Source organism: Rattus rattus, chromosome 9 (assembly GCF_011064425.1).
Source record: "Rattus rattus isolate New Zealand chromosome 9, Rrattus_CSIRO_v1, whole genome shotgun sequence".
Classification (NCBI taxonomy): Eukaryota; Metazoa; Chordata; class Mammalia; order Rodentia; family Muridae; genus Rattus; species Rattus rattus.
The window spans coordinates 48655858-48673376 of record NC_046162.1 but is presented as its reverse complement, the minus strand read 5'-3'; the positions used below and the strand labels follow the sequence as shown (position 1 = coordinate 48673376).

At 45.7% G+C, this 17519-nt stretch overlaps 1 protein-coding gene and 5 non-coding genes across 8 annotated transcripts; 4 read left to right on the top strand and 2 right to left on the bottom strand.

Annotated features, from left to right (window-relative positions):
• Positions 1-4970: 4970 nt before the first annotated feature.
• On the bottom strand, positions 4971-5106 carry LOC116910652. The gene has a single exon (XR_004389186.1). It is a non-coding gene; the product is annotated as a U8 small nucleolar RNA (small nucleolar RNA).
• A 316-nt stretch (positions 5107-5422) lies between these two features.
• On the bottom strand, positions 5423-7580 carry Tmem107 (transmembrane protein 107). 3 transcript variants are annotated; one of them, XM_032913950.1, is made up of 5 exons: positions 7339-7580; positions 7092-7159; positions 6909-7009; positions 6011-6086; positions 5423-5794 (listed from the first exon to the last, which is right to left on the bottom strand). In XM_032913950.1, the coding sequence occupies exons 1-5, from the start codon at positions 7423-7425 to the stop codon at positions 5725-5727; spliced, it is 402 nt and encodes a 133-aa protein (XP_032769841.1). In that variant the 5' UTR covers positions 7426-7580; the 3' UTR covers positions 5423-5724. The 3 variants fall into 3 exon arrangements, with proteins under 3 accessions (XP_032769841.1, XP_032769842.1, XP_032769840.1); XM_032913951.1 differs by having other exon boundaries at positions 5990-6086; positions 7369-7578; XM_032913949.1 differs by having other exon boundaries at positions 5990-6086; positions 7339-7576.
• An 8099-nt stretch (positions 7581-15679) lies between these two features.
• On the top strand, positions 15680-15751 carry Trnaw-cca. Its single transcript has one exon. It is a non-coding gene; the product is annotated as a tRNA-Trp (tRNA).
• Positions 15752-16135: 384 nt separating this feature from the next.
• Trnas-gcu lies at positions 16136-16217 on the top strand. The gene has a single exon. It is a non-coding gene; the product is annotated as a tRNA-Ser (tRNA).
• A 219-nt stretch (positions 16218-16436) lies between these two features.
• On the top strand, positions 16437-16510 carry Trnat-agu. The gene has a single exon. It is a non-coding gene; the product is annotated as a tRNA-Thr (tRNA).
• Positions 16511-16872: 362 nt separating this feature from the next.
• On the top strand, positions 16873-16946 carry Trnai-aau. The gene has a single exon. It is a non-coding gene; the product is annotated as a tRNA-Ile (tRNA).
• The last annotated feature ends 573 nt before the right edge of the window (positions 16947-17519 follow it).

Here is a 17519-nt window from a genome sequence, read left to right as displayed (position 1 = left end):
AGGTTGTTTTGAGCTGCATAATGTGGGTACTGGACCCCAGAACCTGGGTCCTCTGCAAGGGCTGCACCAGCCTTTGCCCTCTGAGCCATTTTCTAGTGCACGTCTTCCTCACTGTTTTAACCAGTTTATTTCATAGCATTTTTTAAAATCAGAGTCTGTGGCGGTTTGAATAGGGATGGCCCCCACAGACTCATGTATGTGAATGTTTGGTCCATAGGAAGTGGTACAATTAGGAGGTGTGGCCCTGTTGGAGGAAGTGTGTCATGGTGGGGGTGGGCTTTGAGGTCTTAGAAAGTCAAGTCTGGCCAGTGTATCTCAGTCTCCTTTTGCTGCCTGAGGATCAAAATGTAGACCTCTCAGCTCTCTCTCCAACATCATATCTGCCAGCATGCACTGTGCTTTTCACTATATCAATTGCACTAAACCTATGAATCTGTATCCCAGCCCCAGTGAAATGTTTTCCTTTTTTAAGAGTTGCCCGTGGCTTCTCCATGAGATAGGAATAAAATATCACTCATAGCAAGAAAAAAAAAAAAAAAAAAAAAAAAGAGTTGCCCGTGGTCATGGTGTCTCTTCACAACAGTAAAACCCTTAGACAGAGCCTAAGTTTCTCTTTCCCAAATATGCAGCACAAGTCCTGGCTTGCCAAGGTTTATGGTTGAATTAATCACTGGAGCAGGGAAGATAGGATGCTGTTATTGGTCAGGTTTAGGCTGTCTGGCTACCCTTGAGGAAACAAGAAAATGAGGAGATGGGGGTGTGCCAGCCTCTTACTAGGACAAGCATGGATGCTGAAGAGGGGAAAACAGAACATGCCCCATGATCCGTGTCAACTCGCTGGCAAAGGTCCTAAGGAGATGTCAGAGAGCTGGGATTCTGGTCCCTCTACCCCTTCCCCATGAGGACCATCTCAGTCTTCCTTAAAATGCCACCAGAGTGTCTGTGAGCTGACATTAACCAGTTTGGCCCTTTCATAGGTGGCTGTAGCACTCTTCCACACCCCATAAAGTATTTATTACTGAGAAGTAGCAAGTTCAACAGAAGCCAGACAGCTGCTTCTCAAGCTGCGTGATGCCCAACCCCCAGCCTCACAGGAAACACACCCACAACAGACTTAACACCCGCACTGAAGGTGCCAGACAACTACAGATCTAGAATAAAATGGCAGGAGAGAGAACCCTCAGGACTCGAGCCTTAGAGCCGCTTTTGAGTGCCCTGAGGTCTATAGCTGGGCATGCTGGCACACATCTTTAGTCTAGCAAGCAGGAGGCAGAAGCCAGCAGAGCTGTTGAGTTCAAGGCCAGCCAAGTCTATATAGCAAGTTCTGGGACAGCCATCGATCCTTAACAGAGAGATCCTGACAAGTAGTCCTCAGGTAGAAAGTCACTAACGTCACAGCAAATGAAAGTCTTTGTCAGATGCTAACTGATAGGTCCTCTGGTGTTGAGTTGTAGATAGCTGATGTTTGCAAGTATAAATGAGGGGGCTGAGGCAGAAGGAGGGTGACTGACTTTTGGTGGCAGGGCAATGTCTGAGTTCAGAACTGCTGCTCCACAGTTATAGGAAAAACAAAAGCATCTAGTTGGTGTTTGAGGACTACAGAGGTGACTGGGGATGGGAGGCTAAGAATACACTTCAGTTGGGAGAATGCTTGCCTAGTACGCACTTGACCTTAAGTTTCATCCCCAACACCACAAAAGCTGAGGGTGGTTAAACAATCCTCCACATAACTCCAATGCTTGGGAGTCAGAGATCGGAGGATCAGATGTTCAAAGTCATCTCCGCTATACAGCTAGATCAGGCAGTTCGGGATACATGAGATCTTGTATTAAAGCAAAAAGAAAAGAAGGGGTGGACTGCTGGTGGTAGTGGGACTGGAAATGCTATGAAGTCTTGAGTTTGATCCTCAGTCCTGCCAGAGGAGGAGAAGGAGGAGGAAGAGGAAGAGGAGGACAAGGAGAGGAAGAAGAGGACAAGGAGACAGTAATCACCAACATAAACAAGCCGAGAAGAGAGCTAAAGCCACACAAGTGACTCTGGGTTTGGGTACAAAAAGTGGTCGGTAATGGGAATTTTCTTGGAATGGTTACAGGTATGCCTCTGGGAAAGTACACGCTTATGTATATAAGTTTATTATATATTTTAGTGCACAATAGAAATAATAGGGGTTGGGGATTTAGCTCAGTGGTAGAGTGCTTGCCTAGGAAGCGCAAGGCCCTGGGTTCGGTCCCCAGCTCCAAAAAAAAGAACCAAAAAAAAAAAAAGAAATAATAGTATATTCTTCCTATGGGCGGCAGTACCTGGGAGCAACCCTATGGTCATGCTAGTTAAACGACTATAGCTGAGCTGTAACTCCAACCCTACAATATTCTTATTTTATTTTTATTATTTTACATGTATGAGTTATTTGCCTGAATGCATATCTGTGCTCCCAGTAAGTGCCAAGTGTCATGGTGAACAGAACAGGGCATTGGATCCCCTGGAACAGGAGTAAGCTGCCGTGTAGGTGCTGGGATTTGAACCTGGATCCTCATAACAATTGGACTATCTCTCCAGCCTTCTATAAGATTCTTTAGTGTAAATTCTATGTTTTTGTTTCACTGTGCAGTCCTAGCTATCCTAGACTGGCCATGCTGTAGAACAGGCTGGCCTCAAATTCAAAGATCCACCTGCCTCTGCCTCCTGAGTGTGACAAATCTCTTTAAAATTCTATGAAATTCTGTGGTGATTTTTGGCACACATCTTTAACCTCAGCACTTGTGAGGCAGAGGCAGGTGGGTTTCTGAAAGTTTGAGGCCACGCTGGTCTATAGAACTAGTTCCAGGACAGCCAAGATTACACAGCGAATCCCTGTCTTGAAAAACAGAACAAAAAGTTCTATGAAATTATTGGCCACTTTTGTGTATTTGTATGAATAAGACACAAACCATGAAGGTAGAGGTTTCTGGGTTACCTGAATGACTTCTTGTTGAGTGGATTATGCTGATTTCAATGTAACACAGTTCCAACAATCTTAGGACTAATCCACACTGATGTAACCTTTGCCTGATCGTCTCTTTCTTTCTTCCTTTCTTTTCTCTTTTTGAAAAAGAGCCATGCTGGGATTAAAGATGTGCGATATCCTTCCAGACTTCTATTACCTTTTTAAATTTTTTACTTATTTTATTTTTTTAGGGCAGCCAGCTCATGTTTAATTGTGAATTTTTTTTTTTTTTTTTTTTTTTTTTTTTTTTTGAGCTGGGGACTGAACCCAGGGCCTTGCGCTTGCTAGGCAAGCGCTCTACCACTGAGCTAAATCCCCAACCCCTAATTGTGATATTTTTAATTGTCCAAGTTTTAGACATCTACCTTCCCACCACATGTGTATGTAGTGTCTTTAAATTACAGGAACATGTCACTGAAAGGTAAGGAATGCTTGAGGAATGTATCGCCCTTGCACAGAGGCCACCGGAACCCTCTGTGTCCTCCAGTTTTGGTATCTGTGCTGCTGAAGTGAGCCTGTATGTGTATATAAAGCCATACAGCCCGTGTACATATAACCTTGGGAAACAGAAGCCAGTGACATTTCCGAGGTAGATGAGATGGACTGACAACCAGGAGACGGTTATAAGGAAGCTTTGTACAGGCTTCGCACTCAGCTCTCTTAAATTCACTGCTTATAAAAGTGTTTTGAGAAAGCTTTGAGAGATTTGCCTACAAAAAGGAGCAGATGTTCTGGGGTCAAAGGGATCTGTACTTGACAATCCGGTTAACAGAGGATAGTGCTCAGCATTCGGCTGACAGAACTGCTTCAAGTCTGCAGCTGCTTGGGGAATTTCTCAGGTTGGGCTCAGCCTCCATCCTGAGCTGCTCAACTACCGCCCTCTTCACAGCGTTGATGCTGGAGGAATGCAGCGGGGGACTTCAAGAGCTGGGCCAATTTGTCCATCCTTACAAGGGGCAGCAAGGTCCTCTTGCTTTGTTGGGGGGAAGGGGTCTTACTCTGCAGCCCTGGCTGGCTGGAATTCACTCTATAGGCCAGGCTGGCCTTGAACTTGTGGTGCTCCTGCCTCTGCCATGCTGAGTGCTGAGATTGTGGACATGATCACCGTTCCTGGCTTCTTTAAGTTTTTAATGCTGAGGATTTTACCGAGGGCCTCAAGGCACAGCAAGTATGCACTGACTGGTGAGCTAGCTGTGTCTCCAGTGTAAATATAACCTGCTTAATCGCAAGTTCACACTGCTTAATTTAAATAAGAGTTATGTTTGGCAACCTGTCAGTAAAGCTCCCGGAAAAAGTAATTTTTTCCAAGTTCAGTAAAACACATGCAAGGGTGTGGGGGTGGGCTTCTCACAGAGCTGTACTTAAGTTTCTGAGCAATAGCTGAGACATATGTAACATTTTGGTGGCTCTCAAGTTACAACTTCAAGCTTTGCTACGAAACTCCTAAAATCTTTCTTTTGGGGGGGGGGTGGTGGTGGAGGGGAGGTAGCATGTACCACAATTTACAGGATTAAACAAGTCTGGGAATGCTGGGAAACGTCTCTATATGCCCAAAGCTGAGTATAGGTCATATCGCATCTATTTTCTCAGTATTGTTTTTTTTTTTTTTTCTCAGTATTGTTAATAGGGCTTTGCCTACGGTAAGGAGGTCATTGAATTGAAATGTGGGTATGAAGGCAAGAGACGCTTTAGGTCATAGGGTTAAGGCCTCATCAGAAAGTATCTCCTGGTAGACATGAGGAGGGGCCAAGGTTGCTTTCCCCACACTGAGCCTAGAGTGCTTTCTAGAAGCCGGGCAAACAATCAGCAGCAAGGCACTTGTTCCCATAGAAATAAGGTCTGAGCAATCAGTCAGTCATATACACAATTACTAAAAGCACCTTAAAGCCATGGCTCTGACCAGTGTTAGGAGAAATTTCAGAAGCACAGGATAAAGTTCCTAAAGTCTATCAGTCAGCACATGCGAAATAAATATGATCGTCAGAGAATCAGATAGGAGCAATCAGGATGTTGTCAGGTCCTGATTACACGGAAATGCTAATCAGCAGATCATGCAAGCTCCAATCATCATTTTCTATCTGCCCTCCGAGAGGAGGAACAGGTAAGGATTAACCTCCTGACGATAAGGGACAAAGGGAGCCCATTCCTAATTAAGTAAAGACATTCCCTATTAAAGAAAGGGTGAGAATATGGCAATTTAGCACGAACCCAATGACCTATAGTTATTGCAACTCAAGAGCAATATCTATTTGCAAGTCGCCTGAAATATTTTATTTTTCCATTCAGCGCAGAAAGAGAGAAACAAAGTTCTCCCATAATGCTCTGCTCACATACAGCAAATTAGAAGCCCTATGTGAGGTTCTTATTTACATATTCCCGCCCACTCACTTCCGCCTATTTTGTACCGTAAAAATCCAAATAGAAGCCTAAGCTACTAGCTCACGTACAGAAGGCTAGAAAAAAGCCTTTATTTACATCAGCCTTTTGATTTACCCAATGGTCTTCTGACAAATAGTCTAAGCCTTGCTCTTATTATAAAATGAATTTTATTACAAAACTCTAATAAAATTATAACCCAAGATTTGTGAGATCTTATCCCAACATTGCCATTTTCTGTTTAGACGCAGTTGGGAGGAGCAAAAGACTAGGGCGAGAGAAAACTGAAGCCTCTCCCTTTCTTCTTCCAGCAATGGGAGGGAGTTCATCACGTTTCCGGCTTTGGTCCCTTCATCGGGTTGTGATCAGAAGGGTTTCTTTTTCAGCCCAAAGACAGCGATGAATAACGCAGTTTCAGTGACAGCTGGAAAAGCGCTGTGGAAGTAGGGGGTGGGTTTAGAGCCCCTTCCGACCCAAACACTCAAACCTCCAAGCCTTATATGTGAGTGGGTTAGCGGATGGGTACGACTCTTCAAAACTCTACCAATTTCACATGTGCAGGAAAGGTCTAGGTGGGGGAAACCTTCAGATTTGGGATAGACTTTCCACCACCCTCCATTCCAGAATAACCTGCAGAAGGCAAAAATGTACCAGTACGTGGTACATTCCCATCGCTCGAATATGAAGAAAGATAGGGCCACAGACGCGCTACAGTGGGCTGCAATGGCTTAAAAATACAGCAGAGTCAAGGAAAATAATAGGTAAGTGATGGGTCCCTTTAGTACTCGGACTTGGGCTCAGCTTGTTCCCTTCCCTTAAGACAAACGCCAGAGTTGGCAGCCATGCCTTCTGAATTTGTGGACACTTATGTGTAAGAGGCCAGAGCTGAGTTTGTTTTGATAGGACCTCTCCCTGTACACTTTTGGGAGTTAATGTCACATATGCCCTAGGCCTCACAAGAATACCTACAGGTCTGATAACTGTGGGGATTTCTCCAGTGCTCTGGTCCTCCTTGTCCACAACTCAGAGTCAACGGCTATCTTTTTTTTTTTTTTTTTAAACAGGGTCTCTCTATGTAGCCCTGGCTGATTTGGAGCTCACTATGTAGGCCAAACTGGCTTCGAACTTAGAGATTCACCTGCTCCTGCCTCCCTCGTGCTAGGATTAAAGGTTTGCAGCATCACATCCGGGTATCGAGAACCTTCCTATGTGTTTCATTTTCTTGGTCCCTTTTGAGTTCCCACAATGGTTTGTATTTTGCACACTCCTACAGCATACTGTTTAATCACACTGATTTACAGATGTTTATCCATCTCTTCCTCAAACAGGATAAAGTGGTTTTACTCCCATTCATGGATCGCCAGAACCTGGCTCACATCAGGGTTTAAGGTTTGAAGTCTATTAATTCCCCAAAACTGTCTAAAACCTCTCTCTCACCTAGAGAGATTCGCTTTGCCACGTAGGGCAGAGACTTGTGCCCAAAAGGCCTACAGAAGTGAGTGAGTGGTGATGATGTCGCATGGGGACGCTGGCCAGGCAGAAAGGATACAGAGGAGGCTCTGGGTGCTATTAAACATGGAGACTCCTGAGAGGAAGCCAGCCAGCTCCACTGCAAAGAGGCCCAGGGTGAGGCAGAGCGCTGCTACCAGTCTGCAGAGAGAAAGGGTGATGGACCAGGGTTTCCGGATTGCGTAGAAGACCCTGGCACTCTCACCCCGCCCCAAGAGCTCACTGGTTGTCCTGCTTCTCATATTCCTCCGGGGTGAACTTGAGAGGCAGGCAAGCCTGGATGTTGCTTTCCTGGTGAGCCGGGCAGAAAGAAAGAAAGAAATGTCAAAAGAGGGGTGGGGTTGCGGGGGACGGGAGCAACGGACCCAGTGTGGGTCTGTGGGAGTGGACTGAGCTGAGCTGGGTCCACTCTAAGGCGAGAATGGGAGGGACAAGAGGACACGCGCGCGCGTGCCCTGTCCGCGTCTTACCCGGGACCAGAACAAAGTGATGACAATCACCAGATGAGCCAAGAGCGTCAGGAATCGAGAGGGCACGAGCCCGGAGATCCGACCCATGGCCTCGGGGGCCCAAAGCGGAGGCCGTAGAAGTCTGAGGAGGGTCACTCATCAAGTCTCCCAGAGCAAGCAGGCCAGACCTCTCTACTTAAGCCTCCTTCCCGCGTGCTCAGGCGCCGCCCGGTTGCCATGGTAACTGCGTCCTCAGGCGCCATGCAGCTGCCTCCGGAAGTCTCGCGATAGTGCTGCGCCCTCTGCAGATGTCCATAGGCCGGGTACCCGAGCCGATGCTCACCTCCTGGTGCTTGTGGTATGAATCCGGGAGGATGCACCCGTAACCACCAAACCCTCCCTTTTCCTGTGCTTCCCACTCACTGCCTTGGGCGCCAGGAGATGAGGGAACGAAGGAGGAGAGCTTCAGCACCGAGCTTTGTCCCACAGTCTCGCCAAGCCCCCCCCCCCCAGCCCCTGGTTGTCAGAGGGCTCCTTCTCCCACCCAAGACCAAACCTTTGCCGATGAACGACTCTAATTTCTCCCTAAATAACTTGTATCGGTTTCATGAAAGATTTGCCGAGTGCAGAAATGAGCAACCTTGGAATGGGTAGAATAGGATGTGGGTGGATGAGGTGACTGCCTCCTCGGGATCCCAGGGGATCTGAAAGGGTGAAGAATGGAGTGGGGGACTAGAACAGCTTGTGCACCCCTGGGAGGCTTAAACCAGGCTGATTCACCACCGATTTCACTCTCGCTTTGAGTTGCCAGGCCCCGGACATTGCTCAGTTACAGACCCAGAACCTCTTCTTAGGGTGATGTGACTGATTTGGGGCTCCGGATGAAATCCCTGCGATCGGAAAGTTCTCACTACCATCCCAGTTCACAATCAAGTCCCATTGACAATGGACCTCTTCCTTTTGCACCCCCTCTTCTCTCATTTCTCTCTGTGTGTGTGTGTGCCTCTAAACCAGCCTAAAAGACAAGACCCAGAGGGATTTCATTCATTCAACAAATATTTGATATCTCCCAGATGCCAGGCACTGTGCTTGACTCAGAATACATCGATAAAGTCCCTCCAGTTTATATTCTAGGCAGAGAGACTGATAACAAAACAAACAAACAAAACAAAACAAACAAATACACACACACACACACACACACACACACACACAAAACCCCAACAAAACCCTGCAAGGTAATGTATGCTGTAAATTTAAAAACTTTAAAGGGTAACACTAGAATAATATCAAAGGAAAGTTTTGAAATAGATAATTCCTAAATTTTTGTTACAAGGAATTGGGGGGAGGGAGAGAGAGAGAGAGAGGAAATGTTTCTGTCTCCCTAAAGTAATACATGGGGTCCCCTTACCTAAACCAGTGAGTAAAAACATTTAGAATGCAGAGTCAGCGTTTTTTACTTAAAGGTCATGAAAGACAGGCTGGAGTTCTTCCCACTGAGTGGGGGATAAACCTAACCTAACATGAGATCCCAAACCAGACAAAAGACACCCCCACACACACACACTCACACTTTCATTATAAAAGACTGGTGGAATGTTTGACAAACAGTATAGTGTTTGTAACTTAAATAACAACATCGTAGATTTTTTTTAATTATTTATTTATTATATATGAATACACTTTAGCTGTCCTCAGACACACCAGAAGAGGGCATCAGATCCCATTATAGATGGTTGTGAGCCACCATGTGGTTGCTGTGAACTCAGAACCTCTGGAAGAGCAGTCAGTGCTCTTAACTGCTGAGCCATCTCTCCAGCCCCCATGTCCTGATTCTTTTCTTCAGTATTGGAGATAAGCTTTTGCATATAGGTAATAGGTAAGCACCCTCCACTGAGCTATACTTCCACTTTCCCTTCTGAGTCTTATAGTATATCTTCATCAATGCATAGAGTGGCGTTCTAAGTCATTTGTAGCATTGAATGTTCTTATTTATTGAAATTCCCCCTTCATATTGCACTGGGAATCAAATGCAGAGTCTGGACCACATGAAACAACTGCTTTCCTACCGAGCTCCACTCAAGCTACTACATGGTGAAATTTTATAGTAACTTTTTCATATAAATATGAATCTTAAGCTGGATAAGGGGAAAACACCTACAGTCCCAACACTTGGGAGGTAGAGGAAAGAGGGTCAGAAATTGGAGATCATGCTCAGTTAGTCGGTTCAATAAAACAAAAAACTAAAATGACTTTACAAACAAACTGTAGAGGTGGCTCAGTGGTTATCCCAGCACCAGGTGTTAATCCCAGCACTCAGGAGGCAGAGGCAGTCAGATCTCTGTGTTCGAGGCGAGCCTGCTCTACAAAGCAGAACAGCCAAGGCTACACAGAGAAATCCTCTGTTGAAACAAAGATCACAGAACACTCTTGTTAAATTCAGTTCCCAGCACCCGTATTGTGTTGCTTACAACCTCTTGTAACTCTAGAGATTCGGTGCCCGCTTTTGGAAGCTGCACACAAACACACACAACACACTCACAACACACACTCAATGCATACACACACTCATACACACATACATATGGACTCACACTCAATGCACAAACACACTCAACACACACACACAGACTCACATTCAATGCACACACATACACATGGGCTCACACTCAATGCACACACACACTCATATACATACACACACGAACTCACACTCAATGCACACACACTCATACACACACAACACACTCATACACACACGCATGCATACACACACACAGACTCACACTCAATGCACACAAACACACACACCACACTCAACACACACACACGGACTCACACTCAATGCACACACACATATTCATACATACACACACGTTCATACATACACAAACACACACACACACACACGGACTCACACTCAATGCACACACACATTCATACACACACACACAGACTCACACTCAATGCACACACTTATACACAATTTTAAAAAGAAATTGTCAGGGGTTGGGGATTTAGCTCAGTGGTAGAGCGCTTGCCTAGGAAGCGCAAGGCCCTGGGTTCGGTCCCCAGCTCCGAAAAAAAAACCAAAAAAAAAAAAAAAAAAAAGAAATTGTCAGGCCTGGTGGCTCATAGCTTTAGTCCCAGCACTCAGGAGGCAGAGGCAGACAGGTCTGTAAGGTACATAGTAAGGGGGTTGGGGATTTAGCTTAGTGGTAGAGCGCTTGCCTAGCAAGCGCAAGGCCCTGGGTTCGGTCCCCAGCTCCGAAAAAAAAAAGGTACATAGTGAGATCCTGTCTCAAAAAAAAGTCTTTAAAGATACGTCAGTTAATTAGTTTAATCAAGTCACCTCTTAGCTCCATATGGTGGCACACTGAAGACAGCCAGGGCTAACAAACATTGTTGGTTTGGTTTTGAGACATAGTCTCATATATAGCTCCATCTTTCCTAGAATCCACTATGCAGATCAGGCTGGTCCGCCCAAGAACTCACAGAGACCCTCCTGCCTCTGGGTTCAAAAGTGTTCATCACCATTCCTAGCTACATTTATTTCCTTTTTTTTTTTTTTTTTTTTTTTTTTTTTTCTCCATCATAGAAGTCAGGGTGCTGTAAAATATGCCACTGAGCTTAGGGCACAGACAAAATGAAGGAACGGAATAGTTCGAGTCTTTTCCCTGCCTCTGACTTGTGAGGCTGAGCTCGGTGACGACGTAGCTGGCGACTATCTCCAGGCAAAAGAAGCTGTGTCAGAGGACTGAGTGAGGAAAGGCTCGGGCTTGCGTTGGAGGATTTCTAAAGATCTAAGGGCAGGAGCCGGCCGCTTGGAGATCTGCGGAAACAGCATTCCAGACGAGGGAGGAGCCAGGCCTAGATAAGCCTGTGTGTTTGCCAGACAGAAAGGAAGCCAGGGATTCTGAAGCCTAAGGAAGCAGGAGAAGAGATCAGATCGATGTTGGAGAGGTGGACGAGAGCTAAGCTTCCTCAGCTTCTACAGATACAGAGAGAGGCATAGTCAGATTTGTCCTCTAGACTCTGGTTGCAACATGGAAAACATTTTAAGGAGAAGATGAATGAGGAAGATGGGAAAGAAACGTGTAGAAGGGGTAGATTGGGGCTTGAATCAGGATCGACTCGAGCAGGTGGGCTGGAGTAAGGGAATCAAGAGATCAAGAAATACTGACTTTTTACATTTAAAGACAGGGCCTCACTCTGTGGTTCTGACTGGCCTGAAGTTCACTGTGTGCTGTAGGATGGCCTTCTACTTGTGGCAGCTCTTCTGTCTCAGCCTCCCAAGTTCTAGGATCTCTGGAATGTGCCGTGAGGCCTCTCTCTGAGAGATATTTAGAGGAAAAAAAGTCAACCTGGCTGTGGGATTCAGGGTTAGATCTAGCGTTTGGAAGTTTGGGGTTTTCTGCTTATAGTAGGCTTCCAGTCTAAGAGGCCTCCTAGACGGTAGAAACTAGGTAGTCACACTTCATGTTATACGGTAGTGAAATTAAGTGAGCTTTGTATGTTGGTCCCGACTTTTTCCAAGACCTTGGGTCTCAGAAGCCTGCCCTAGAAAAACTGTTTCTGAGTTTCAGTGCCACCCTGTGGCAATAGGAAGTACTACAGGTGACCCGTGTTCTAGAAAGACTCAGAGAGGGGAGGGAGGGAGATGAGTATCTAGGATTATAAAGACAGAAATCAAGAAAGTGACCCCAAATATTATCTGATAGTTCAAATTTCCCCTGTTGGGAGGGAACAAAAGAGTATAAATCACTGAATGTGGAGCGATGCCAGTGCCTGGGAACCTATGTTTCCTTCTCAGACAGTGGCTGTGGAGTTCAGGTACAGGCATTCCATTCAGCACATGCTGGTAGTGTGTTGGCAACACATGTTGGGCACCAGCTTCAGTCTGGGTTTAGTGGGTTGGTCCCCAGATCCGTTGCTAGGCACGGATTCACTTTGGCAGCCTGTCCTAGAGCAGCCAAACATCACTGTGGAGGCTTACGCAAGCAACAACTCCAGGAAGACCTGTGCCACTGTGAATGACCCGGTCTACCTGGTCAGAGACTTCCCGTGCCGCGCTGTACTTGTGTATGTTTCCACCTAGGTTGTCTTCCTGCTTTGGCCCGCTTGTCCACTACTGCTCCAGTGGTGGTGGCAGCGACCCACAGTAGGTGTTCCTGTACCTCCTCTGCTTCCTCTAGGCTCAGGGGTGCTGAGGACCAACACACAGGGTAGGGTAGAGCTGGCGGTTCAAGAGGGACTGCCCACAGAGATCGGCATGAGCTGCTAGCACATCATGGGGCTGTCTGCAAACTGGCACGCGGTCTGAGTCAGGTGCGTGCTTCCAGTCTGCCATCTTGACTTTTCAATGTCATTTTCTAGTGCTATTAAACGTGTACATGGTTCCTAAAGCAACGTTTACAAGGTAGCGTCATCTAGAGATCTCTGTGCCTCTCCTTTATTGCACGTGAATCATTTTATTAGTTTTTGATTTACTCCTCCATCAAAAACAAGCAACCTGGTCCCAAGCTTGAAGTATAACCCAGGCTAGCCTTGAAGTATAGCCAAGGCTAGCCTTGAAGAAATGATCTTGACCGTAATATTGGTATACCGCCACCACAACAGGAGTTTTGTTTGTTTGTTTTTGTTTTTGTTTTTCTCCAGACAGTGTCTCACTAAATAACCCAGGTTGTCCTTGAGTTTGAGATTATCCCCCTCACTTTTCCCTGATGCTGGCTTTACAAATCTTACCACCACACCCAGGATTTTAGTCTTCACTCACTATTATTGTAACAGAAAAGAAAAGGTTGTTTTTTTGTGTTGTTTTAAGACCAAGTCTTACAATATGGCCCTTGGAACTCATTGTATATGTATGTAGACCAGGCTGGCCCCAGGCTCAAAGAAATCCCTGTATCTGCCTCCTGAGTGCTGGGATTAGAACATGGACCAAGGGCTGTTTCTTCCAAAACAAAAACAATTTATCAATAAAGTCTAAATGATCATAGTTTGGGAGATAAAGGTGTTAGTAGTCATATGGTTTTCATTATAGGGAAAAGAGCTGTGCTGCTGTCTTCTAAGAAAAGATTTTATTATCTCTCTATATTTTTTGAGATGAGTCCTTAGTCTGTGAACTTCTGACTCTGCCCAAGTACTAGTGGTGCAGGTGTGAGCTACTTCACTCAGCTCGCGCTCTCTCTCTCTCTCTCTCTCTCTCTCTCTCTCTCTCTCTCTCTCTCTCTCTCTCCCCACTCCCTCCCTCCCTCCCACCCTCTCTTCTCTTCCCCTTCCCCCTTGACAGAGGATCTCATGTCTCATGTGGTTCAGGCTGGTCCCAGACAACTAAAATGTAGCCTTTCTAGCAGGGCCTGATGGCTCAGGCCTGTAATCCCAGCTCCCAGAGCAGAGAGCAAGAGAACTTCAAGTCCAAGGCCTGCTTGGACTACAAAACAGATTTAGAGCTAGCCTGGGCAATTTAGCAAGAATCTCAGCACCTGAGAGCATGAGGCAGCAGGATTGTCAAGAGATCTAGGCCAGTGGGCCACAGAGGGAGACCCTCCTCAAAAGAACACAAGGAGTATTTTAAATGCCACTGTGGGCTCAAGGGGGAAAGGCACCGCATGTGGGGAGGAAAGCTGCTGGGAACTGACTCCTGAGTAGTATGTGAGGGTCAAACAATGAAGAAAAAAAGAAAAGAAAAGAAAAAAAAAAACAAAACAAAAAACAGAAGAAGAAGAAGGATTTTGAAAGACCAAGCAATACCATAGTCCATGGCACACAGACATTTGGGGGTTTAGGCATTTGAAAAATGGATCAGCAGATGCTAGGGGTGTAGCTCAATGGCCTAGAGTGGCACCTAGTTCACTCTAGAACAGAAGAGGGGAAGGAAAGGGAGCGGGAGGGGAGGGGGGAGAAAGGGAGGGGAGGGGGAGGAGGAAGGATGGAGCACAGGAGGGAGATAGAAATTAAAGACAAATACATAAACTGGTAGTACATGCTTGTATTCCCAGCAATTGGAGGCTGAGGCAGGAGGATTGCTGAAAATCAAGGCCATTCCTACATAGAGAGTTCATGCCAGTCAGAGCTATAGAGTAATATATATATGTATGTATATATATATGTATATATATATATATATGTATATATCCTGTCTCAAAAAACAAATACAAAAAACAAAAACCAAAACAACAAAAACCCCAAAACCCAGAAAGCAACCAGGACTTTAAAGTTAGTTTTAGTTCTGTATTCCTGTACTTCTAGCACGGGGAAAACGGAAGCCAAAGGAATCCAAGTCCATTGCCACCTTGACCATTGTGAGACTCTGTATACAAAACCAAAAAGTCAGTAGGAGTTGGAGAGATGGCCCAGTGGTTAAGAGCACATATTGCTCTTCCTGAGAACCTGAGTTTGGTTCCCAACACCCACATCAGATAGCTTACAACTGCCTGTAACCACAGGGGATCTCCTACCTCTGACCTCTGGTGGGCACTTGCATTCATATGCCCCTCCCATTAAAATAATACAAACAAATATTTATTAAAAGTAAAAATTACATAAATGTAACTAGCCTGTGTGAATCTTACACGAAGAGCCCACACGCGTTAACAACTTAACTTCTTGGCCCTGGGGACCCATCCATGAAGGTAAGGGTTGATCTGACGTCCAAAGCGTCTTTGATTTCAAGCCAGTGAGCGGTGGAGGAACTTCTATGGCAAGCCAGCACTGGAGGCTGAGAAAGGAACGTTCGTGGCATTGGCAGGGTTCCTGAGGGAATGGATCGGGCGGGACTGGGGAGCTGGAAAAGAAATGTGAGGGAGAAGAGAGTCCAGAATGAGTCTCCCTTTTCAGTTTGGCCTGACATGGCAGATGCAGAAGACCTAGGAAGAAGAAATGACTAGTCTAGGGGACAGGAGCAAGCATCTGGGGCAGAAACTATGAGGATGATTCAGGAGCCCACAGGTACAGTTGAGGGAACCTGGGCAGCCGAAGGAGAGAAGATTCACCCGATAAAACACTTTTAAGAGACTGATGGAGGGAGAAGACCAACAGATTGATGCCCTTCTGGATCCAGTTAAGACAAGGCTTTAACAGTATGATCGTGGAATAAGACCGGTGCTTGCCCTTGGAGCGAGAGAAGTATCTTTGATCTCCTACCACTTGGCCTTGCACAGGACTCCAGGGACAGAGTGGGAGGCCTTGGAGCAAGAGGTGTGAGCTGCTCGCTCTGAGGAGTTTAATCTGAGGGTCTTCCTTCCGGGGAGAAGTTTCGTTCTGTGGGTTTCCAGGAGCATTAAATCACTGAGGACCGGTGAGTGGATGGGGTGGCTAATGTAGTAGTCATGAGGTGCCCTGTCTACAGCCGTGGCCGGCCGGCCTCGTGGCGCAACGGTAGCGCGTCTGACTCCAGATCAGAAGGTTGCGTGTTCAAATCACGTCGGGGTCAGCTCCCTTTTGTTATTTTCAGAATTTTATCTTTTATTTTTGCCCCAATGATCAAAGAAGAAACAGTTCTTAAAAGAACAAGAACGGGAAACCTCAGGAGCCAAGTCTTGATGCCTCCCTGTCAGTATATCTCGCAAGTATTTTTTCTTTTTTTTTTTTTTTTTTGCGGTAATCAAAGTAATTCTGGGCAGAGAACAGGACTCTCAAGGCCAGCCAGCCGCCATTGGAGCATTCAGTGTCCCTGGCCGCTGGGAGATAGATCAACACTATTCTGAGTTCACTCCGCTGTTGTGAACTGAGTTCATTCTACAAACGCAAGAAGGCCCAGCCCAGCAGGAGTAGGATTTGAGGTCTCAGAGAAGTCAAACTAAACTGAGGAGGCATGGACGAGGTGGCCGAGTGGTTAAGGCGATGGACTGCTAATCCATTGTGCTCTGCACGCGTGGGTTCGAATCCCATCCTCGTCGTGTGTAGCATGTGATGTCTACATTCAGTTTTGTACTTTAGAAACAAACAAGGGTTTCTGTCATCAGATACAATTTCAGGTTTACTAGTCAGATTCCTCTACCTTCCTCTTCATTCGTTTGTTCGTTCATTCTTTTCCAGCAATGCCAAGAAATACCTCCATTGTTCATGTGCCCTGAAATTGACCTGGCCAAGTAGTGAAGGCGTCATAATGTCACGTAGGCGCCGTGGCTTAGTTGGTTAAAGCGCCTGTCTAGTAAACAGGAGATCCTGGGTTCGAATCCCAGCGGTGCCTCATGGCCTTTATTTTATGGAAAATAGAAACGTAAAGACACTTCTCGAAACTCTGGATCTCATGTTATATCACGTCCATCCACTCACTGCTCAGTCTCTGGCGTCTTGTGACTTCGTATTTGAGAGTGACTACTAGAACATTTTATCCAGTCTTGAATATCATATTTGCGCTGCGACCAACAGTCAAATGCCAAAATCTCATCTCTTGGGCTTTATCAGAATTTCTGCTTGATTGCTCACTTGGGCACTTCATTTGATTAGTTTGGGTGTTTTATTTTTTTCATTTTACAAAATGAGTTTCCTGGGCAAAGCGGGTATGCATATATATTTACATGGCTTTAGAAGAAGGCATTCTTCACATCTGGCCGGTTAGCTCAGTTGGTTAGAGCGTGGTGCTAATAACGCCAAGGTCGCGGGTTCGATCCCCGTACGGGCCAGTATCCTTACTTTTAAATAAAAAGCTCTATATGATTTTAAATTGGAAGTTCTATGTGATTGCTTTTTCCTTAGCTACTATGATAGAAGTATCGAATTCGCTCAGTTTTGATTTACTCATGCTCACCTCTTAGCAAGGTGGCCTTGCCAGCTTTAATCATATTCTCAAAAGGAGACCTTTCTAATACTGAAACAATTCGAACTAAACTAATGTCCTGGAACGCTGTAAAAATGTGGGAATGTCTTGGAGTGTGGGAATCGTTACTTTTGTGATCTTGGATATTTTGTGATCATAACATATAGTTCCTGAATGTACTATGTAAATTGTAAGAAGACAGCCTTTGCGACTGGGACACAATTGTCTCTGTGCTAATCAGCACAGAGAGGTCAGGAGTTTATATTTCCTCCATAACCAAGACAACCAATCTGTCCAGTGTCTACCTGTGCATCGGGAGCAGAGAAGCCCTTTCCCCTCAAGACCCTTGCTTGTGTTTGTGCTGTAGTGGCTCTTTGAGCCCTTTATGAAATTATCTTCCTCAGCTCTGACACATATCCTTCTCCATCTAGCTTGATTC

Bases quoted from the DNA above. Each gene is read 5' to 3' on its own strand.
- Tmem107 (XM_032913949.1), bottom strand. From the start codon at position 7,425: ATGGGTCGGATCTCCGGGCTCGTGCCCTCTCGATTCCTGACGCTCTTG. The intron at 7,010-7,091 runs GTGAGCTCTTGG...TTCTCTCTGCAG, and splicing joins TATGAGAAGCAGGACAACCA to ACTGGTAGCAGCGCTCTGCC. The intron at 5,795-5,989 runs GTTATTCTGGAA...CTACTTCCACAG, and splicing joins TACATTTTTGCCTTCTGCAG to CGCTTTTCCAGCTGTCACTG.